This window comes from Clinocottus analis, unplaced genomic scaffold, assembly GCF_023055335.1.
Source record: "Clinocottus analis isolate CAN_PGR_092001 unplaced genomic scaffold, fCliAna1.0.p SCAF_42, whole genome shotgun sequence".
NCBI lineage: Eukaryota > Metazoa > Chordata > Actinopteri > Perciformes > Cottidae > Clinocottus > Clinocottus analis.
The window spans coordinates 784,056-805,805 of record NW_027176176.1 but is presented as its reverse complement, the minus strand read 5'-3'; the positions used below and the strand labels follow the sequence as shown (position 1 = coordinate 805,805).

Here is a 21,750-nt window from a genome sequence, read left to right as displayed (position 1 = left end):
ATGCTGAATCCTCAAACTGTTCTCTTGGTTCCATCAGGTCCACCTGTCCTCAGGTAACAACTCATAACGCTAATGCAGCTGACAGAGAGGCTTGATTTAAATCAACACTAAATCAAGCAATCACACCTTCACTCCTGGTATGCATGGCGGTGCCTACAGGCTGCTGCCCCCATCCCTCCACCAGGGGGAGACACAGACTTTCAGGTCTAGTCATTAACTAAATGATTGGGTGGTGTAAAGTGTGACCTGGTGTTTGCACCAACAGGAGAAGTCAGGATCTCACCTAAGGTTTCACATTGATCCTCTGGGGAACATCTGCACCAAACTGTAGAGTCAACCAGACAGCAGCTTCAAGAGGAAACCGCAAAATGAAAGAACAGAGTCCATCTCTTCAGCGCCACTCGGCCCACAGACGCAGACAGAATGAGGACAGAACACGCAGCGTGACCTGACAGCAGCCTTTAGTGCAGGAGAGGAGTCCAGCAGGTAGCTCAGCGCTCACGCTGCTGTGGCACATCTGTCCTGACAGCAGCCACAGCACAGAGAGCCTCTGCTGGGCTGAACATGTACACACACACACACACACACACACACACACACACACACACACACACACATCAATGATGAAGCCTCGGCCTGTTAGGAAACAGTTCCAGTCGAGAAACTGTGTCGTTCGCTTCAGAAATGGAACATTTACCTATTTTAAGGGCCGGTTTGGGCATGCTGGGTACCGAAATGTTCATCAGCTTCCACACTTGCTGTGTGGCTCAGAAGCTTCAGCAGACTAACGTGACGGGTGTGTGTCTGCAGCTCGTCAGCGCGGGGAGCCACGCCTTCACAGAGAAGAGCTTCAAGAGGAAACGGGCGTGCGACGTGTGCCAGCAAAGCATGGAGCACCCCGGGGTGTCCTGCAAGGGTGAGTCCACGTCGGCCGAGTGACCGCTCTGCCTCGCTCTCAGCTCGCCGTCACCATAACTCTGCTCTCTCCTTCCTGTGTGCAGACTGCAAGCTGGCCGTTCACAAGACCTGCGAGGCCAAGGTAAGCCCCGCCTCCCCGTGGCCCCGCCCCCTGTCCCGAGCACGCCGTGTCAGACGCTCAGATGTGCGTGTGAGTGGAGGAAGCCATGTGCACGGACCTGGATGTCTGAGAGAAGAAGCACAGGTCGCCGTGAGGAACTCAGAGATCTGTAGACTGTAGAGATGTAGAGATGTAGACTGTAGAGATGTAGAGATGTAGACTGTAGAGATGTAGAGATGTAGACTGTAGAGATGTAGAGATGTAGACTGTAGAGATGTAGAGATGTAGACTGTAGAGATGTAGAGATGTAGACTGTAGAGATGTAGAGATGTAGACTGTAGAGATGTAGAGATGTAGACTGTAGATCTGTAGAGAGGTAGAGATGTAGATCTGTAGACTGTAAATCTATAGATCTGTAGCTCTGTAGGTCTGTATCTCTGTAGATCTGTAGGTCTGTAGCTCTGTAGCTCTGTAGCTGTGTAGCTCTGTAGCTCTGTAGCTGTGTAGCTCTGTAGGTCTGTAGCTCTATAGCTCTGTAGTCTGTATCTCTGTAGCTGTGTAGCTCTATAGCTCTGTAGCTGTGTAGCTCTGTAGCTGTGTAGCTGTGTAGCTGTGTAGCTCTGTATCTCTGTAGCTGTGTAGCTGTGTAGCTCTGTAGCTGTGTAGCTCTGTAGCTGTGTAGCTGTGTAGCTCTGTAGCTCTGTAGCTCTGTAGGTCTGTATCTCTGTAGCTCTATAGCTCTGTAGTCTGTATCTCTGTAGCTGTGTAGCTGTGTAGCTCTATAGCTCTATAGCTCTATAGCTCTGTAGCTCTGTAGCTGTGTAGCTGTGTAGCTCTGTATCTCTGTAGCTGTGTAGCTCTGTAGCTCTGTAGCTCTGTAGCTGTGTAGCTGTGTAGCTCTGTATCTCTGTAGCTGTGTAGCTCTGTAGCTGTGTAGCTCTGTATCTCTGTAGCTGTGTAGCTCTGTAGCTGTGTATCTCTGTAGCTGTGTAGCTCTGTAGTCTGTATCTCTGTAGCTGTGTAGCTGTGTAGCTCTATAGCTCTGTAGCTCTGTAGCTCTGTAGCTGTGTAGCTGTGTAGCTCTGTATCTCTGTAGCTGTGTAGCTCTGTAGCTGTGTATCTCTGTAGCTGTGTAGCTGTGTAGCTCTGTATCTCTGTATCTCTGTAGCTGTGTAGCTGTGTAGCTCTGTAGCTGTGTAGCTCTGTATCTCTGTAGCTGTGTAGCTCTGTAGCTGTGTATCTCTGTAGCTGTGTAGCTCTGTAGTCTGTATCTCTGTAGCTGTGTAGCTGTGTAGCTCTATAGCTCTGTAGCTCTGTAGCTCTGTAGCTGTGTAGCTGTGTAGCTCTGTATCTCTGTAGCTGTGTAGCTCTGTAGCTGTGTATCTCTGTAGCTGTGTAGCTGTGTAGCTCTGTATCTCTGTAGCTGTGTAGCTGTGTAGCTCTGTAGCTCTGTAGCTGTGTATCTCTGTAGCTGTGTAGCTCTGTAGCTCTGTAGCTGTGTATCTCTGTAGCTGTGTAGCTGTGTAGCTCTGTAGCTCTGGGCGCTACCAGCTGTCGTTCTCTCTCAGTGTTTATTAAAAGAGGATTATTATTTGTGTGTTACTCGTTGCCGTGGTCACCGCCACGGCCGCTTAAATCCTCTCTGTCTGGACGCAGGACGTCCTCTCACGGGACCATGAGTAAAGATAGAACATCACTAGAGCGCCACGCATGCCTTCTACTGGGGACAGCTGTGTGTGTGTGTGTGTGTGTGTGTGTGTGTGTGTGTGTGTGTGTGTGTGTGTGTGTGTGTGTGTGTGTGTGTTCATAAATAAAGTGAACATCAGGTCCTCTGTGTTTCTGCTGCTCAACATGTTGCTTTTCTTCTTTCTTTTTTAAACTTTTTTAACTTTCATCTCCTGCGTCTCATTGTCAAAGCGTCTTCACCTCCTCCCAGGTGTTCTCCCTCTCCTTTCCATGTCATCCTGTCCTCCATCATGTCCTCCATCATGTCATCATGTCCTCCATCATGTCATCCTGTCCTCCATCCTGTCCTCCATCATGTCATCATGTCCTCCATCCTGTCCTCCATCCTGTCCTCCATCATGTCATCCTGTCCTCCATCATGTCCTCCATCCTGTCCTCCATCATGTCCTCCATCCTGTCCTCCATCATGTCATCATGTCCTCCATCATGTCCTCCATCCTGTCCTCCATCATGTCCTCCATCCTGTCCTCCATCATGTCATCATGTCCTCCATCCTGTCCTCCATCATGTCATCATGTCCTCCATCATGTCATCCTGTCCTCCATCCTGTCCTCCATCATGTCATCCTGTCCTCCATCATGTCATCCTGTCCTCCATCATGTCATCATGTCCTCCATCATGTCATCCTGTCCTCCATCATGTCATCATGTCCTCCATCATGTCATCATGTCCTCCATCATATCATGTCATCCTGTCCTCCATCATGTCCTCCATCATGTCCTCCATCATGTCATCATGTCCTCCATCCTGTCCTCCATCATGTCATCATGTCCTCCATCATGTCATCCTGTCCTCCATCATGTCCTCCATCATGTCATCATGTCCTCCATCATGTCATCATGTCCTCCATCATGTCATCCTGTCCTCCATCCTGTCCTCCATCATGTCATCATGTCCTCCATCATGTCATCCTGTCCTCCATCATGTCCTCCATCATGTCATCATGTCCTCCATCCTGTCCTCCATCATGTCATCATGTCCTCCATCATGTCCTCCATCATGTCCTCCATCATGTCATCATGTCCTCCATCATGTCCTCCATCATGTCATCATGTCCTCCATCATGTCCTCCATCATGTCCTCCATCCTGTCCTCCATCATGTCCTCCATCATGTCATCATGTCCTCCATCATGTCATCATGTCCTCCATCATGTCCTCCATCATGTCCTCCATCATGTCCTCCATCCTGTCCTCCATCCTGTCCTCCATCATGTCCTCCATCATGTCATCATGTCCTCCATCATGTCCTCAATCATGTCCTCCATCATGTCCTCCATCCTGTCCTCCATCATGTCCTCCATCATGTCCTCCATCATGTCATCATGTCCTCCATCATGTCCTCTATCATGTCCTCCATCATGTCCTCCATCCTGTCCTCCATCATGTCCTCCATCATGTCCTCCATCATGTCATCATGTCCTCCATCCTGTCCTCTATCATGTCCTCCATCATGTCCTCCATCCTGTCCTCCATCATGTCCTCCATCATGTCCTCTATCATGTCCTCCATCATGTCATCATGTCCTCCATCATGTCCTCCATCATGTCCTCCATCCTGTCCTCCATCCTGTCCTCCATCCTGTCCTCCATCATGTCCTCCATCATGTCCTCTATCATGTCCTCCATCATGTCATCATGTCCTCCATCCTGTCCTCCATCATGTCCTCCATCCTGTCCTCCATCCTGTCCTCCATCATGTCCTCCATCATGTCCTCCATCATGTCCTCCATCCTGTCCTCCATCATGTCCTCTATCATGTCCTCCATCATGTCATCATGTCCTCCATCATGTCCTCCATCATGTCCTCCATCCTGTCCTCCATCATGTCCTCCATCCTGTCCTCCATCATGTCCTCCATCATGTCCTCCATCCTGTCCTCTATCATGTCCTCCATCATGTCCTCCATCCTGTCCTCCATCATGTCCTCCATCCTGTCCTCCATCATGTCCTCCATCATGTCCTCCATCATGTCATTATGTCCTCCATCATGTCCTCCATCATGTCCTCCGTCATGTCATTATGTCCTCCATCATGTCCTCCATCATGTCCTCCATCATGTCATCATGTCATTATGTCCTCCATCATGTCCTCCATCATGTCCTCCGTCATGTCCTCCATCATGTCCTCCGTCATGTCATCATGTCCTCCGTCATGTCCTCCGTCATCGCTCCGTCTCAATAACAGTCTCCACCTCTTTCATGCCACGGCTGTTGTTGTTGTTGTTGTTGTTGTTGTTGTTTGTTGTTTGCATCTTTGTCCTGATGCCGCTTGTCGTCTCACTCAGCCTCAGGTCGCTGGAGAGGTCACATGAGAGGTCATGAGAGGTCACATGACATCAGCTCTCTGCAGCGCTGTATTGATGTGTGCATGTGCACGTGCACGTGCACAGGAAAGCACTCACACAGTCGGCGTGTTTCACCGTCTCTGTGCCCATTACACATGAGAGGGAACGCTGTGTGCACAGTGTGAGAGTTACTGTGAGGGAGGGAGGGAGGAGGAGAGGGGAGGGACAGAGTAGAGAGAGAGAGAGAGAGAGAGAGAGAGAGAGAGAGAGAGAGAGAGAGAGAGAGAGAGAGAGACGGAGAGAGAGAGAGAGACGGAGAGAGAGAGAGAGACGGAGAGAGAGAGAGAGAGAGAGAGAGAGAGAGAGAGAGAGAGAGAGAGAGAGAGAGAGAGAGAGAGAGAGAGAGAGAGGTGGTGAGTCCCTCCCTCCAGTCAGGACTCAGAGGAAGACTGAAGCTGCTCGTTGAGGTAAATAAAACCTTCTCTGTATTTAGAGTCCAGCTTTCTTTACTTTATTTAAATGTTTCTTCACAGCTTTGACTTTTCACTTCTGAGTTCTTGCTCATCGGGCAGCGATCTAACGACCTCTCTGTTAGCTGTGATGGTGCACATCCCTCCATGAAGGAGTCAGAGCTGTGGCTTTGCTCTGCAGAGGATTTCATGCAATGTGATTAAGGCAGAAAATACAAGCGGAGACTCCTGCTGTGACCTACAAAAAATACACAGGTTTTAATTTTTAATAACCGGGAGTGAAATATTTACTTTTTAATGAGATAGATCTGTACACGTGCTGGTTAGCGAATCACAGAAGCTGCAGCACAACCTGTGCTCAGCGTCCTGCGTCCTCACAACATGCTGCTGGGAGGACGCACAACTTCTCTATCTGCTGCGTGGACTCCTGCATGTCATGTGATGCGTGTTGTCTCCGTCAACACACGCCTGTCCACTCAGCTGTCTCACTGATGGAGGCAGCTGGTCTGCTAATGCTCTCGCTGATATATTCACTGATACGGCAGCGACGAGGCTCTGTGGAGCGCCTGCTTGTGTTGTTCAGAGGAGTGTAATCAAACCTCACGTGTTGTCGCTCACCGGTCGTCCTTCGTGAGGCAGTGAGCTCGATGGATGTCTCTCCTTTCATGTGCAGCAACAAGTGGAGCCGTGTTGTTCCTCTTGTCCTGTGAGTCTCACCCGGGCCGATGTGTCGCAGCACATGGGTGGAGGAGGAAGAGCGTTGAGTCGATGTGAGAGCTCAGCGGGCGGCTGCAGGGATGAGGCCGTCAGATGAGCGAGTGTGTGGCTTCACTGCAGGACGCTGCTGCTATTTATAACCAGCATGAAGCACCGTGGACGAATAATCATCATGCTTCATTTGACTTTACTGCTTTACTCTGATCAATAATTAAGTACAAAGGTGACAGAGCACACACACACACACACACACATACACACACACACACACACACACACACACACACACACACACACACACACACACACGAGCGGATGCATGCACTGTTTATATTTACTGTTCATTTCCTGAGAGCCGAAGCCGAGCGAGACTTGTTTAATATTCCAGGAGTTACGCAGCAGCTGGAGCTCATGTCACCATCATGTCACCATCATGTCACCATCATGTGACCATCATGTGACCATCATGTCACCATCATGTCACCATCATGTGACCATCATGTCACCATCATGTCACCATCATGTCACCATCATGTGACCATCATGTCACCATCATGTCACCATCATGTGACCATCATGTCACCATCATGTCACCATCATGTGACCATCATGTCACCATCATGTCACCATCATGTGACCATCATGTCACCATCTTGTCACCATCATGTCACCATCATGTGACCATCATGTCACCATCATGTCACCATCATGTCACCATCATGTGACCATCATGTCACCATCATGTCACCATCATGTGACCATCATGTCACCATCTTGTCACCATCATGTCACCATCATGTGACCATCATGTGACCATCATGTCACCATCATGTCACCATCATGTCACCATCATGTGACCATCATGTCACCATCATGTGACCATCATGTCACCATCATGTCACCATCATGTCACCATCATGTGACCATCATGTCACCATCATGTCACCATCATGTCACCATCATGTCACCATCATGTCACCATCATGTCACCATCATGTGACCATCATGTCACCATCATGTGACCATCATGTCACCATCATGTCACCATCATGTGACCATCATGTGACCATCATGTCACCATCATGTGACCATCATGTGACCATCATGTGACCATCATGTCACCATCATGTGACCATCATGTCACCATCATGTGACCATCATGTCATCATCATGTGACCATCATGTCACCATCATGTCACCATCATGTCACCATCATGTGACCATCATGTCACCATCATGTGACCATCATGTCACCATCATGTCACCATCATGTGACCATCATGTGACCATCATGTCACCATCATGTCACCATCATGTGACCATCATGTCACCATCATGTGACCATCATGTCACCATCATGTCACCATCATGTGACCATCATGTCACCATCATGTCACCATCATGTGACCATCATGTGACCATCATGTGACCATCATGTGACCATCATGTCACCATCATGTCACCATCATGTCACCATCATGTCACCATCATGTCACCATCATGTCACCATCATGTTCATGTACATTGCCACGCGTTGTGTTAATAACACAGATGAAGTGTCATTGCTCCATGTGGGTGCTGTGAGCAGCTCGTGATGCAGAGTGAGACTCATTCAGTGGACGTGAACAATAACTGGAACTATAACTGGAACTATAACTGGAACTATAACTGGAACTATAACTGGAACTATAACTGGAACTATAACTGGACTGATGGAGAAACAAATTGAGCCTTTAAGTGTTCTGACGGCGTGAAGTCTAAAAGAAGGAGCTCCATCAAAATAGCTCAAAGCTCTCGCTGTGTCGGCGCGTTCAGCTGTTGTCGTCTCTCCAGCGCTGCCTCTCTTCTCTCCTCTCTCCTCTGTCCTCTGTCCTCTGTCCTCCCTCCTCTCTCCTCTCTCCTCTTTCCTCCTCCACATCTTCCTGATGCCTTCCTCTCCTCCTCTCGTCCTCTCCTCCTCTCCTCCTCTCTTCTTCTTCCATGTGAGCAGCCTCTCCTCCTCTGGAGTCGGTGAAGTGTTAACAGTCTGTAAAGGAAACCACCAAACGCCACAAAGTCTTTCTTTGAGACTCTGGAACTTGGAAACCGTCATCATTACTTTGCTTTTCCACTTTCAAACGGGAAGCCTGACTCACGCGTCTCTGTGCAGAGTGAAGCTCGTCTCTGTGCAGAGTGAAGCTCGTCTCTGTGCAGAGTGAAGCTCGTCTCTGTTCAGAGTGAAGCTCGTCTCTGTGCAGAGTGAAGCTCGTCTCTGTGCAGAGTGAAGCTCGTCTCTCTGCAGAGTGAAGCTCGTCTCTGTGCAGAGTGAAGCTCGTCTCTGTTCAGAGTGAAGCTCGTCTCTGTTCAGAGTGAAGCTCGTCTCTGTGCAGAGTGAAGCTCGTCTCTCTGCAGAGTGAAGCTCGTGTCTGTGCAGAGTGAAGCTCGTCTCTCTGCAGAGTGAAGCTCGTGTCTGTTCAGAGTGAAGCTCGTCTCTGTGCAGAGTGAAGCTCGTCTCTCTGCAGAGTGAAGCTCGTCTCTGTGCAGAGTGAAGCTCGTCTCTCTGCAGAGTGAAGCTCGTCTCTGTGCAGAGTGAAGCTCGTCTCTCTGCAGAGTGAAGCTCGTCTCTGTGCGTCTCAGTCGTTCAGTCTTCCCTGAGCCTCACGGAGCTGCTGCTTCCTCTCACCAGGATGCTTCACGGCTCTGTGGCTTCCTGCTGTGAAGCAGCAGTGAACTCTCCATCAGGAGATTCAGTGTAGATGTGCAGATCAATCGCATGTGTAGTTGATCAGATGTCGTCAATAAGTAGTGAGAAAGGTCCTAAAGGTGCAGTGTTGCATTTAGAGGAGAGACAGTTGTTCCCTGGTGGGCAGTCCTCATGCTAAGCTAAGCTAAGTAGCTGCTTCTGGAGAATGAGAGTAAAATAAAACAGCAAAAAGAAGCAGACGCACACACTTGAGAATCTGTGTGTGTGTGTGTGTGTGTGTGTGTGTGTGTGTGTGTGTGTGTGTGTGCGTGTGCGCATGTGCATGTGGGAACCTGGTTGACCAGTGCTGACTTCCTGTTGCAAATTGCTTCCTGTTGACTCTGGTGTGCACGCCAGTTCAACAATGGCCTTCTTCTGTGTGTGTGTGTGTGTGTGTGTGTGTGTGTGTGTGTGTGTGTGTGTGTGTGTGTGTGTGTGTGTGTGTGTGTGCATGTTGTCTCTGTCTCCTGCTGCTTCTTCCTGGAGACGACCACTTTATCCACTTACAGCTCCATTAAAGCCAGTGAGAGTTCTCTCTGTTACCTCTTATACACTCACAGACTCTTACTCCGGCTCTGAGTTCATAACATGCGTGTGATCTGTCACGTGATCTCTGGGTAACTGACACAACACTGTACACGTCACGCTGCTGTGCAGGAATCTGAAAATAACTGGATTTATGGAAATAATGACAAAGTACCAAATACAGAGTTATAAGAAAGCTGCCACTCGTGTCAGAGAGAAACTCTCTGGTGCTGCTGGAAAATCTGTTTTAAAGAAATAAATGAAACCAAATGGAACCTTGCAGCTGTCTGGAAATGTGCAGCACGTATATGTTTATTTATATCCCGCGTGTCCGATCCCGCGTGTCCGACCCTCACAGGAAACTATCCTAAACTTTAAGGAGCTCATCTTCTGCTCGCGCTCCTTCTCCCTGAATGTGTGGCGGAGGTCTTGTTTGGGGTTCTGGAAATTTACCGTTGGCTCGAATCCGAGGAGACTTCCTCCAGCACACCTGTGTCTTTTTGTGTGTTCGTGTGTGTGTGTTGTGTGTATACGGTCATGTGACAGCTGCTCCTTCTCTTGCAGGTGTCTTCCACCTGCACCCCGACCTTTGACCTGGTGAGTGTGTACATGTATTTTTCTTGGAGGTTCAAACGCTGCAGTGGACTCATCTTCTGCTTGTTCCCCAGCACGGATCCTCTAAGTCCAGCCTGCAGAGGAAGAGAGGCTCCTTACCGAGGTACCGCACCATGAGATGAATGCACACTGTGAGAACATGAGGAGCTTAAACCATGAGCTGTCCCTCTGTTCAGGAGCAGAAGTGTGGAGCAGGTGATGGAGAACGTGATGGAGCGGCACTATGACTTCGACCTCACCTACATCACGGAGAGGATCATCTCCGTCTTCTTCCTGCCCGACCTGCAGGAGCAGCACTACCGCAGGAACCTGCAGGAGGTGGCCTCCATGCTGCGCTGCAAGCACCAGGACAAGTTCCTGGTGAGCCGCCGAAAACATGACATTTATTTATTGATCAGCCTTCATTTAACCGGCTCGGTCCATTGGTCATGAGGACAAGAGCTTCATGTTGTCATCACTCCTTCAACAACAATGATGACGTCATGGCAGAAGGGTCATGGGTTTAAGTCCATTGACCAACCTCTTTTATTAAGGGTTTTATTATTTTGTTTTATTTCTTCCTCAGGTTGCGTAAAAATAGTTTTGTCATATATTTTGTCTTTTTCCAGCTCCTGAACTTATCAGAGAAGAGACACGACATCAGCAGACTGAACCCGAAGGTACTGCTGCTCACCTCTTAAAGACACCTTAAAGACACCTTAAAGACATCTTAAACAAATGTTAAACACATCTTAAACACATCTTAAACACATCATGAAGACATCATGAAGACATCTTCAACACATCTTAAACACACCTTAAAGACATCTTAAAGACATCTTAAACACACCTTAAACACATGTTAAAGACATCTTAAAGACACCTTAAAGACATCTTAAAGACATCTTAAACACCTCTTAAAGACACCTTAAAGACATCTTAAACACATGTTAAAGACACCTTAAAGACACCTTAAAGACATCTTAAACAAATGTTAAACACATCTTAAACACATCTTAAACACATCATGAAGACATCTTCAACACATCTTAAACACACCTTAAAGACATCTTAAAGACATCTTAAACACACCTTAAACACATGTTAAAGACATCTTAAAGCCACCTTAAAGACATCTTAAAGACATCTTAAACACCTCTTAAAGACACCTTAAAGACATCTTAAACACATGTTAAAGACACCTTAAAGACACCTTAAAGACATCTTAAACAAATGTTAAACACATCTTAAACACATCTTAAACACATCATGAAGACATCTTCAACACACCTTAAAGACACCTTAAAGACACCTTAAAGACATCTTAAAGACATCTTAAACACTCTTTAAAGACATGTTAAAGACATGTTAAAGACATCTTAAACACATCTTAAAGATACCTTAAAGACATCTTAAACACCTCTTAAAGACACCTTAAAGACATCTTAAACACATGTTAAAGACACCTTAAAGACACCTTAAACACACCTTAAAGACACCTTAAAGACATCTTAAACACACCTTAAACACACCTTAAAGACACCATGAACACACCTTAAAGACACCTTAAAGACATCATGAAGACACCTTAAACACACCTTTAACACACCTTAAAGACACCTTAAACACACCTTAAACACACCTTAAAGACACCTTAAACACATCTAAAAACACACCTTAAACACACCTTAAAGACACCTTAAACACACCTTAAAGACACCTTAAAGACATCTTAAACACACCTTAAAGACATCTTAAAGACACCTTAAAGACACCTTAAACACACCTTAAAGACACCTTAAACACACCTTAAAGACACCTTAAAGACACCTTAAACACACCTTAAACACACCTTAAAGACATCATGAAGACACTTTGAAGACACCTTAAAGACACCTTAAACACACCTTAAACACACCTTAAAGACACCTTAAACACATCTAAAAACACACCTTAAAGACACCTTAAACACACCTTAAAGACACCTTAAAGACACCTTAAACACGTCTTAAACACACCTTAAAGACACCTTAAAGACACCTTAAACACACCTTAAAGACACCTTAAACACACCTTAAAGACACCTTAAAGACACCTTAAACACACCTTAAACACACCTTAAAGACACCATGAAGCAGCTTTGTGCTTTGAAGCTAACGTGCAGCCTGTTCCTCCTGCCGCTCAGGTGCAGGACTTCGGCTGGCCGGACGCTCACGCCCCGCCGCTGGACAGGATCTGTGCTGTGTGTAAGGCCATGGAGACCTGGCTGACCTCTGACCCCCACAACGTGGTGGTCCTCCACTGCAAGGTCGGTGCGCCTGCATCCACCTGCTGGCTTTGGAAACGTGTCACAAGCGTGAAAATCACCTCATGAAACCTTCGCTGTGTTCCAGGGAAACAAAGGGAAGACGGGCGTCATCGTGGCCGCCTACATGCACTACAGCAAGATATCAGCGGGGTGAGCTGCAGCTCTGAGCCTCACGCTGAGTCAACAACACAACAACAACAACACAACAACAACATGCATGAGACATTAACGCTGAGAGACAAAACACTTTGGATCATATATATATAAATACACATAAACCCCTCCCCCTGTGACAGAGCCGAGCAGGCGCTCACCACTCTGGCGATGAGGAAGTTCTGTGAGGACAAAGTGTCGGCGTGGCTGCAGCCGTCTCAGAGCAGGTGAGACTCTCAGGTGTGTTTCTGTGCGCTCGGCCGTCGGCGCGTCCTCCGCCTCACTTCCTGCTCTCTGGGCTTCAGGTACATCTTCTACTTTGGCGGGTTGCTGTCCAGCAGCATCAAGATGAACAGCAGTCCTCTGTTCCTGCACCAGGTCCTCATCCCATCTCTGCCCAACTTTCAGGCCGGAGGAGGTTTGTTCACACGTTGAATGTTTTTGCTTTTGATTCACGATGTTAAAGGAGGAAACATCTAGAAAGCCTTTTGGTCTGCAGACTCATCTTTCTCTGCTTTCTCCTGCAGGTTTCTTTCCCTTCCTGAAGATCTACCAGTCCTTGCAGCTCGTCTACACCTCGGGCATCTAGTGAGTCCACACTCCTGTCCCGCTGACACACACCGGCTGCACAGCTGCTGTGTGTGTTTGTGTGCCGGCCGGCTTACGGTGTATTTATATGTGTGTGTGTCTGTGTTTGTGTGGCCGGCCGGCTTACGGTGTATTTATATGTGTGTGTGTGTCTGTGTTTGTGTGGCCGGCCTGCTTACCGTCACGCTGCAGCTCGTTCACCACCGAGGAACCCGACGGAGACTGGTTCTGACTGGTTCATGTGTTTGAGCATGAATGTATTTATATGTGTGTGTGTGTGTGTGTGTGTGTGTGTGTGTGTGTGTGTGTGTGTGTCCAGTGATCCCCAGAGCTCCAGGGCGAGGAAGCTGTGTGTGACCGTGGAGCCAGCGCTCCTGCTGAAGGGAGACATCATGGTGAGCGACGGCTCTCTGATTTAACACACAAACAGAACCTCAACACAATGTTCACTAAATGTTGATGCATTGTTGTAACTTTTGCTTTCAAACGTGCTCATAAATATAAAAACTTATTTTCTGACTCTTCATGTCTCTTTAAGAGGATTAAAACATTCACAGGACTGGATTTATCTCACAGGAGCAACAATATGATCCGACTGAAAAGAGCTTCTTAATGAAGCAAAGCAGACTCACGTGAAACGTGCGCACGTCTCACGTGAAACGTGCACGTCTTCTTTCCTCTGCAGGTGAAGTGTTTCCACCGCCGCAGTCTGGCCTCAGAGAGGGAGGTGGTGTTCAGAGTCCAGTTTCACACGTGCACTGTGCACGGAGCCCAGCTGTGGTTTGGCAAGACTGAGCTGGACCTCGCCTGCACGGGTACGAGTCACAATCTGTTCCTGACGGAAGCAGAAGCCGTTTCAGTCATGAATGCATCGTCAGTCAGAGGAGAAACGCGCTGCTGGAGCTTCTGACGCTTTCATGTGTTTTAATCCTGTCCCTGTAGATTTGATTCTGTATGATTCGAGGCGTATCTTTCTGTGAGACATGACATGATATCACATGGCAGCGTCAGTTGAGATGCAGCAGAGATACGTGCTCGTGGCTCCAGCAGCCGTCTCGTGACAGTTGCCCTCAGTGCTGCATGCCGTCACGTGCGCACACTTTATAAATATACCGTCCTCGTGCACGCCGGCGACAACAAAGCTCAGTTCTAATACCGTTCTTTGAAGTCCGTCGGTGACGGTCGTGTCACAACTCTGTGTGATCAAGAGCTCTTTCTGGGTATTTCAGTCTCTGCCTTTGTGCTCGTCTCTCCAGACGACAGGTTCCCTCCAGATGCTACCGTCGAGTTTATCTTCTCCAACGGGCCGGAACAAATGAAAGGTAAAATATCCTCGGCTGTCAGTCTGTGGTTGCTTCTCTTTCCGCTCCGTGTTCATGTGAAACGTCTGCTCCGCAAGGGCGAGAGTACCGCAAGAACGACGCCGCCGTCAGGGTGGACTACAACATCTCAGACCCGGTGGTGCGATGGGATTCTTATGAGAACTTCAACCTGCACCACCAAGACAGCGTTGAAAGTGAGAAGCACACACACACACACACACACAGAGGTGTAAAATGGTGTGCACCAGACGTCACAGCGTGTCTCGTCTCCAGCAGATATCTGTCACACGAGGGGCCCTCTGGACGGCAGCCTGTACGCCCAGGTGAGGAAGCGTCGTGGTCCGGGCTCCACGGCCTCAGCGGCCTCACCCAACGGGTGCCTCACCGTCAGCCCGACAGTCAAACCTCAGACCCCCGTCCAGCCGCAGCCTCTCGCCTGCAGCCCGGCCTCCAGCCACTCCTCGACCCCCTCCGACCCGCCGGACGACCCGCCCGCCTCCGCGAGAGAAAACGCCGACTGTCCGTCGAGGAGAGGAGACGGGGAAGACGGAGCCAAGGAGACCAAAAGAGGCAAAGAGAAAGACAGAGAGACGGCCATCTTGGACGACGCAGCCCCGTCGAGCCCCGGCGGCCCGAGGCCGGAGCGCTCGTGTTGCGGCCGGGCGGCCGCGCGGTGCGGCGCCGGCCTCTCCGACGGCCGCTGCCTCGGCCGCTGCAACGTCACCAGAAAGAACCCGAAGAGCCAGACCCTGCCGGCCTTGCCGTCCAACCCCGTTTCCCCGCCGCCTCACTCGGCTCATGTGGAGCTGTGCCATCGGCACAGCGCCCATCCTCTACAGGAGCTGCCGTGGGACCGGCCGCCCCCGCCCCCGCCCTGTCTGCTCAGGCCCTGCTACCCTTACTCCAGCCCCGATCACCCCCACAGCCACAGCCACACCCTGCCGGCGTTAAGCAGACTCTGCCCCGGGGACGAGTGCCACCTCCTCCATTATTCCAGCCACAACGCAGCCTCTCATGCCTCCCACCAGTCACTGCCCTCCAGCCCTTACAGGGAAATGTTCTTCAGCCCTCCGACCCCCTCGTCCTCCTCGTCCTCCTCCTCCGGCTGCCCCTGTCGGGACTGCTCCAGCCGGCGGGAGCACCAATCCGCCTCGGCCCGAGCGTTCCACCCCTTGCACCCCGACCGATCCGAAGCCCCCCACTGGTCCCTTGGAGCCGGGCTGCAGCGGGTGAGGGAGGTGCCCCCGCTGTGGGAGAGCGAGCATCCATGGGAGGCGGCGCGAGAGGCCGAGTTCTGGCAGCGCAAGTCGGCCGCGCCGGCGTTCCGCGTCTGCCACTCCCCTTTGAGCCAGAGCCCAAACTCGGACCCCCGGTACGCCGTCGGGCCCCATCAGGCCTGCCCCGGCCCCCAGTCGCTGCTGGATGTGCGGGACGGCGCCAGCAGCGGGTACCACACGCCTCCACAGCCCCGACACTCCTGCCCCTGCGCTCCTTACCAGTCGTCCCCGGCCGAGAGCCACGAGAGCCGGGGTTACGCCTCGGGGTGCCACTCGGGGTCGGCCTCGCCGCTGCCCGCCGGCAGCCCTTCTCCTGTGAGGGGCCGGCTGCCCCAGACCCCCTCTGGACCTGCAGGCCAGCAGCCAGGTGACTGAAGAGACGGATGGATGCAGGGGGGGAATAACCGTGTTGTTACCTTCCTCTCATCTTGTTTTGTCTCACTTCAAAGGGGAACAGGCCGATGGGGGGGATGACGTGTCCCAGGGTTCAGAAGGTAAACCTGACTCCAACAGGCAGTCCAGCACTTCTGGCCCGGACTCTGACCACGACTACACACTCATTGGCAGCAGCAGCCCCACACATGCAGAAGACAGGTGGGTGCTCTGTGGCTCAGAATCACATTACATCAATGCGTGAACACAGATTTCTAGATATTAATCTTGTTTCCCTTTAAGTGCTGAAAGTCCTCCACAAAACCAAGAGCCTTCTGGACGGCTGCAGTCCGGCACAAACAGCGACGGAGCCGTCACACCGGTGGAAACACAAACCCAGAGCTCCAGTGCGTCCACAGACCCCCTTCAGCCCTCCGGCGAGCAGCGTCTGAGCTGTGAAGCTCCGCTCGGAGCGGCCGAGGTCACAGGAAGCGCAGCCGAGGGGTCGAACCAATCGCAACCTTCCAGCTACGCCGCCGTCGTCATCGCCCCGGTCCAGGTGCAACTGAACGGCTCTGCTCTGCCTGACAGCTGCAGGGCCGTGAACCCCTCCGCTTCCCCCGACTCTCCTCTCGGCTCCCCGGACCTCCAGTCTTCCCCCCAGCGCTCTCCATCAGCATCCGACGCCGCGGGACAGAGATTGACTCCGGAGAGAGACGGCTCCACCGACACCAAGCCCCCGTCGCCCGTGCCCGACGGATACCAAACCCCGACCTTCCCGCTGGCGTCCTACTACTACCCGCTGCTGAGCGTCCCTCACGTGCCGTACTCCGGCTACACGGCCGTCACCATCCCCGCCGCCCAGCCGCCGCTGCCGGAGAAGAAGCGTCTGTCCTCCGCGCCGGGACACCTCAACGGACACAGCGCTCTGCTCCGGGCCTCCTCGGCGCCGGCGCCCATGCACCACGTCACCTTCTCCCCCCCGGCGGGGGAGCAGAGGCGGGGCTCCTCCCACCACGGCTGCAGGGACGAGGCCGACGTCAGGGTCAACGCCAAGTTCGTCCAGGACAGCTCAAAGTTCTGGTACAAGCCCGGCATCTCCAGAGACCAAGGTGAGGGGATGCAACGTCCCACCCAGAGCTGCTTTGATCAGCGCTGATGGAGTCGTACAGTAAAGAGAGAGTTGACACAACAAACCTGAGACGCCACGTCACTGACAGGTTGCGTTGTTGCTTCTCTGATGTCACACTGTCTTCCCTCCTGCAGCCATCGCTGTCTTGAAGGACAAGGGACCAGGAAGCTTCCTCATCAGAGACAGTAACTCCTTCCAGGGCGCGTACGGTCTGGCCCTGAAGGTGGCCACGCCCCCTCCTAATGCCAACATGGCCGCCAGCAAAGGTACCCGCATGCTACTAGTGCATGCTGCTCACTAAACACTGCACACTGAACACAACATTATCAGCTGCACCTGTGCTTTTCCTACCTTAAGTAAAGGCTGACAGGTGTTTCACTTCCTCCAGACAATAAACTCTGGAGAGGAAATCAATGTATAACGTTCCTTAATGGTTGATTAACTACATGATGCTCGTGTGTTGTTTTAACATCTGAGGAAATCACAGAAAACATGGAGTCAAGTATTTAAGACCTTTATGATGCAGTCAGTGTGTTGCTGTCCTTCACCGTGTTCAATTGTTCCATTATATTGAAAAATAAAACAAATTCACATTTCATAGTTTAAAGGAGTTTAAATGACTTGTACGCACAGTTTTAGTGTTATCAATCTCTCCTCTCTTCTCTCCTCTCTCTTCTCCTTTCCTGTCCTCCCTCCTCCCCCCTCTTTCCTCCCTCCTCTGTCGTCTCATCTCTCCTTTCTCCTCTCCTCTCTCCTCCCTCCTTTCTCCTCTCCTCCCTCCTCTCTCCTCCCTCCTCTGTCCTCTCTCCTATCTCTTGTCTCCTCTCCTCTCTCCTCTCCTCTCTCCTCTCCTCCCCCCTCCCTCCTCCCTCCTCGTCTCCTAGGGGATCCCCTGGAGCAGCTGGTGAGACACTTCCTGATAGAGACCGGGCCGCGGGGAGTGAAGATCAAGGGCTGCCAGAACGAGTCCTACTTTGGTCAGTTGTGTGCGTGGCGTTGTGCAGCGATGCAGGAAGTAGTCATCAGCTGTTGACCTGGAGGAAGACGCTCTGCTTCATGGTGTTGTTGTCTTTGTCTCAGGGAGTTTATCTGCGCTGGTGTACCAGCATTCAATCACTCCCATATCTCTGCCGTGCGCCCTGCGCGTCCCAGAGAAAGGTAAAGACGTCGCTGTAGAGAGAACAGCAGCTCCTGGTGTCTCCATACTGTTGTGTAACTGCAGCTGATGTTTCAGACCTGGTGGGGGAGCTCCAGGAGATGCAGAGCACGACACACACCAGCACGGCGGCCGACCTCCTCAAGCAGGGCGCAGGTAGTGCAGCGGGCGCATGCAGTTCTCAGTCTGACCAGCAGAGGCTGCTCCCCCCCATGTGTTCACCATGTTGGTCCATGTGCTCCTCTGTGAACAGCCTGCAACGTGCTCTACCTGAGCTCCCTGGAGACCGAGTCCCTCACCGGCCCCGAGGCCATCTCCAAGGCCACGAGATGTGCTCTGGCCCTGAGCCCGCGCCCGGTGGCCACGGTGGTCCACTTCAAGGTGTCGTCTCAGGGCATCACGCTGACCGACAGCAAGAGGAGGTCTGACTCCTCCTCCTTCCAGTGATGCGCAGCGTGCACGCCGCACTGATGCTTACAGTCCTGGTGTTGGTTTGTGTCCCCAGGCTGTTCTTCAGGAGACACTACCCGATCAACAGCGTGACCTTCAGCAGTCTCAACCCACAGGACCAGAGGTGACCGTCACTGAAGTACACTGAAGTACACTGAAGTACACTGAAGTACACTGAAGTACTGAGCTGTATTAAAGACTAAAGATGATGATACTGACGATCAGCTTGAGTAAAGGCAGTAACACCTGTGTGCGTGCTGCAATATATATATATATATATATATATATATATATATATATATATATATATATATATATATATATATATATATACATACTATATATATATATATATATATATATATATATATATATATATATATATATATATATATATATATATATATATAGTTCTCTGTGAGTTGTCTGCAATAGTCACGTCTAGTCTTCATGAAACCGTCTCCAAGTCCTGGTTATGTTTGGACTAAATGCTGTCTCTCTGTGTCTCTTTGTCTCTCTGTGTCTCTTTGTCTCTCTGTTGCTTTGTCTTTGTGTCTCTCTGCGTCTCTCTCTCTCTCTTTGTCTCTCTGTGTCTCTTTGTCTCTTTGTGTCTCTGTCTCTTTGTCTCTCTGTCTCTTTGTGTCTCTCTGTCTCTGTGTGTCTCTGTGTCTCTGTGTCTCTCTGTCTCTTTGTGTCTCTGTCTCTTTGTGTCTCTGTGTCTCTCTGTCTCTTTGTGTCTCTGTCTCTTTGTGTCTCTGTGCTTCAGGTGGACTAACTCTGATAGCACATCCAGCAAGTAAGTGCTTGCTTTCCTTCATTGTGCGACTCTGCATGGCGGTTAATCTCAATCACGTGTGTTGTTGGACCTCTTGAGACTAGATGTGTGTTTCTTCACACGTGGTTGTGTCTCCTGCGTGTTGACCTCTCGTCTCCTCTGCAGGATGTTCGGCTTCGTGGCGAGACGCAGCGGCAGCTCCTCAGAGAACGTGTGTCACCTGTTCGCTGAGATGGACCCGGAGCAGCCGGCCGTGGCCATCGTCAACTTCATCAACAAAGTCATGCTGGGGCCACAGCTCCGCCGATGAGGGGCCCTCTGCACCGCCGGGGCCACCGCTACACCCATGAGGGGCCCTCTGCACCACCGGGGCCACCGCTACACCCATGAGAGGCCCTCTGCACCACCGGGGCCACCGCTACACCCATGAGAGGCCCTCTGCACCGCCGGGGCCACCGCTACACCCATGAGAGGCCCTCTGCACCACCGGGGCCACCGCTACACCCATGAGGGGCCCTCTGGGGCCACAGCTACACCCATGAGGGGCCCTCTGCACCGCCGGGGCCACCGCTACACCCATGAGAGGCCCTCTGCACCACCGGGGCCACCGCTACGCCCATGAGAGGCCCTCTGCACCGCCGGGGCCACCGCTACACCCATGAGAGGCCCTCTGCACCACCGGGGCCACCGCTACACCCATGAGGGGCCCTCTGGGGCCACAGCTACACCCATGAGGGGCCCTCTGGGGCCACAGCTCCACCCATGAGGGGCCCTCTGCACCGCCGGGGCCACAGCTCCGCCGATGAGGGGCCCTCTGCACCGCCGGGGCCACCGTTACACCCATGAGGGGCCCTCTGGGGCCACAGCTCCACCCATGAGGAGTTTCTAACGCCAAAGACTGACTTTGTAACTTTTGCCAAACAAGAGTTGTGGTTTTGTGTGATTGTTCCTTTTTTTATTTTGTATTGTTGTTCACATAATGTACAACAACCTTCACAAGCTGCACATGACACACTCTATGCACGTCACTGTTTTTTTGTATAAACGTTTCCATAAATCAACGATGAAAACTAAAAGGTTCAGAAGTCTTCAACATGAGTCGTCTTCATGGTTTAAAGAGACATAAATGAGACTTTTCTCTTAACATGTGACAAAGAGCAAAGGAAGACATTAAACATTAGATCTTCTGTATTTGATGATATGAGGAGAAAGTCGGGTTCATTTTAAACTCAGTGGTTACAGACATATTTTAAATCAACATTTTATTTATTTTGTAAATACACTATTAAAATATAGCCAAAGATATAGTCACATATTATGCTGAAGATGCCTAACATATAAAACACAGACAGGTTGATGATTTAACTCCAATGAAGTAATAACTGGATGGTTTTTATCAGAGCGCGAGCAGGACCTACACATTTACAACATCACAGCTATAAATAATAAACATGGACACTCAGCCTTTCTCTGTGAAGAGGAACATCATCTGAAATCACAGGATTTGTTGGTGATGTCATCCTGTAAAGATCCAGGACCAGATGAGGACCTGTTTATGTCCATATTTAACCAAACAATATCCAACTTAATATAAAGCCAAAGACGTCACAAGTTGTTTTTTATCGTTGTTGGTATTTGTGTGTTTTCTATAAAGCTGATACGTTTGGATGACTTCAGCGCAATTATTACTTTTCATAATGATTTTTTGTAAAAAAGTAATATATTGTATGCCTCTGAGAAGAATGGTGTATCTTATATTGTATATTTGACAGTCAATTTAAGCAATAAAAATGCACACAAATGCAGGTGTATGCTTCTTCAGGAGTCATTTATTGGCCAAATACACATACAAGGAACACAACTCGTTGAAAGGTACAAAACATACGTAAAATAAAACAATATAAATGTAATACAAACAATAAACAGTGTAATAATAGATGCATATGGTAAACAACAAACATATACCAGTACTTAAATAAATATATATATATAATAAAAGTGGCAAGTTTATTTTAGAAAAGAAAAGCTGTTGTACTTCTTTGCTGATCAAATGAATACATTAGTAGTTTGTGAACACGTGAGAGCAAGTTGAAGACGTCTCTACCTGCATTGTTTCATCCTCCTGACAGGACAAAAGGATG

The 21,750-nt window shown here is 50.1% G+C and overlaps 1 protein-coding gene across 3 annotated transcripts in view; it reads left to right on the top strand.

Moving 5' to 3' along the window:
- Positions 1 to 20,435, top strand: part of LOC137801686 (tensin-2-like) — a 24,180-nt gene extending 3,745 nt beyond the window's left edge. The window contains exons 2-27 of one of the 3 annotated variants that reach the window (XM_068599034.1): positions 811 to 916; positions 1,002 to 1,039; positions 10,047 to 10,079; positions 10,151 to 10,200; positions 10,274 to 10,457; positions 10,706 to 10,756; positions 12,262 to 12,384; positions 12,470 to 12,534; positions 12,681 to 12,764; positions 12,843 to 12,955; positions 13,065 to 13,125; positions 13,445 to 13,520; positions 13,811 to 13,940; positions 14,382 to 14,447; positions 14,525 to 14,641; positions 14,724 to 16,091; positions 16,174 to 16,318; positions 16,400 to 17,208; positions 17,363 to 17,494; positions 18,113 to 18,205; positions 18,309 to 18,386; positions 18,463 to 18,540; positions 18,638 to 18,806; positions 18,890 to 18,958; positions 19,601 to 19,630; positions 19,775 to 20,435. In XM_068599034.1, the coding sequence (XP_068455135.1) occupies positions 811 to 916; positions 1,002 to 1,039; positions 10,047 to 10,079; positions 10,151 to 10,200; positions 10,274 to 10,457; positions 10,706 to 10,756; positions 12,262 to 12,384; positions 12,470 to 12,534; positions 12,681 to 12,764; positions 12,843 to 12,955; positions 13,065 to 13,125; positions 13,445 to 13,520; positions 13,811 to 13,940; positions 14,382 to 14,447; positions 14,525 to 14,641; positions 14,724 to 16,091; positions 16,174 to 16,318; positions 16,400 to 17,208; positions 17,363 to 17,494; positions 18,113 to 18,205; positions 18,309 to 18,386; positions 18,463 to 18,540; positions 18,638 to 18,806; positions 18,890 to 18,958; positions 19,601 to 19,630; positions 19,775 to 19,919 (4,413 nt within the window). In that variant the 3' untranslated portion in view covers positions 19,920 to 20,435. Of the gene's footprint in view, positions 1 to 810; positions 917 to 1,001; positions 1,040 to 10,046; positions 10,080 to 10,150; positions 10,201 to 10,273; positions 10,458 to 10,705; positions 10,757 to 12,261; positions 12,385 to 12,469; positions 12,535 to 12,680; positions 12,765 to 12,842; positions 12,956 to 13,064; positions 13,126 to 13,444; positions 13,521 to 13,810; positions 13,941 to 14,381; positions 14,448 to 14,524; positions 14,642 to 14,720; positions 16,092 to 16,173; positions 16,319 to 16,399; positions 17,209 to 17,362; positions 17,495 to 18,112; positions 18,206 to 18,308; positions 18,387 to 18,462; positions 18,541 to 18,637; positions 18,807 to 18,889; positions 18,959 to 19,600; positions 19,631 to 19,774 lie in introns of all 3 variants that reach the window. The other 2 variants (XM_068599033.1, XM_068599035.1) reach the window with 2 other exon arrangements.
- Positions 20,436 to 21,750: the final 1,315 nt, after the last annotated feature.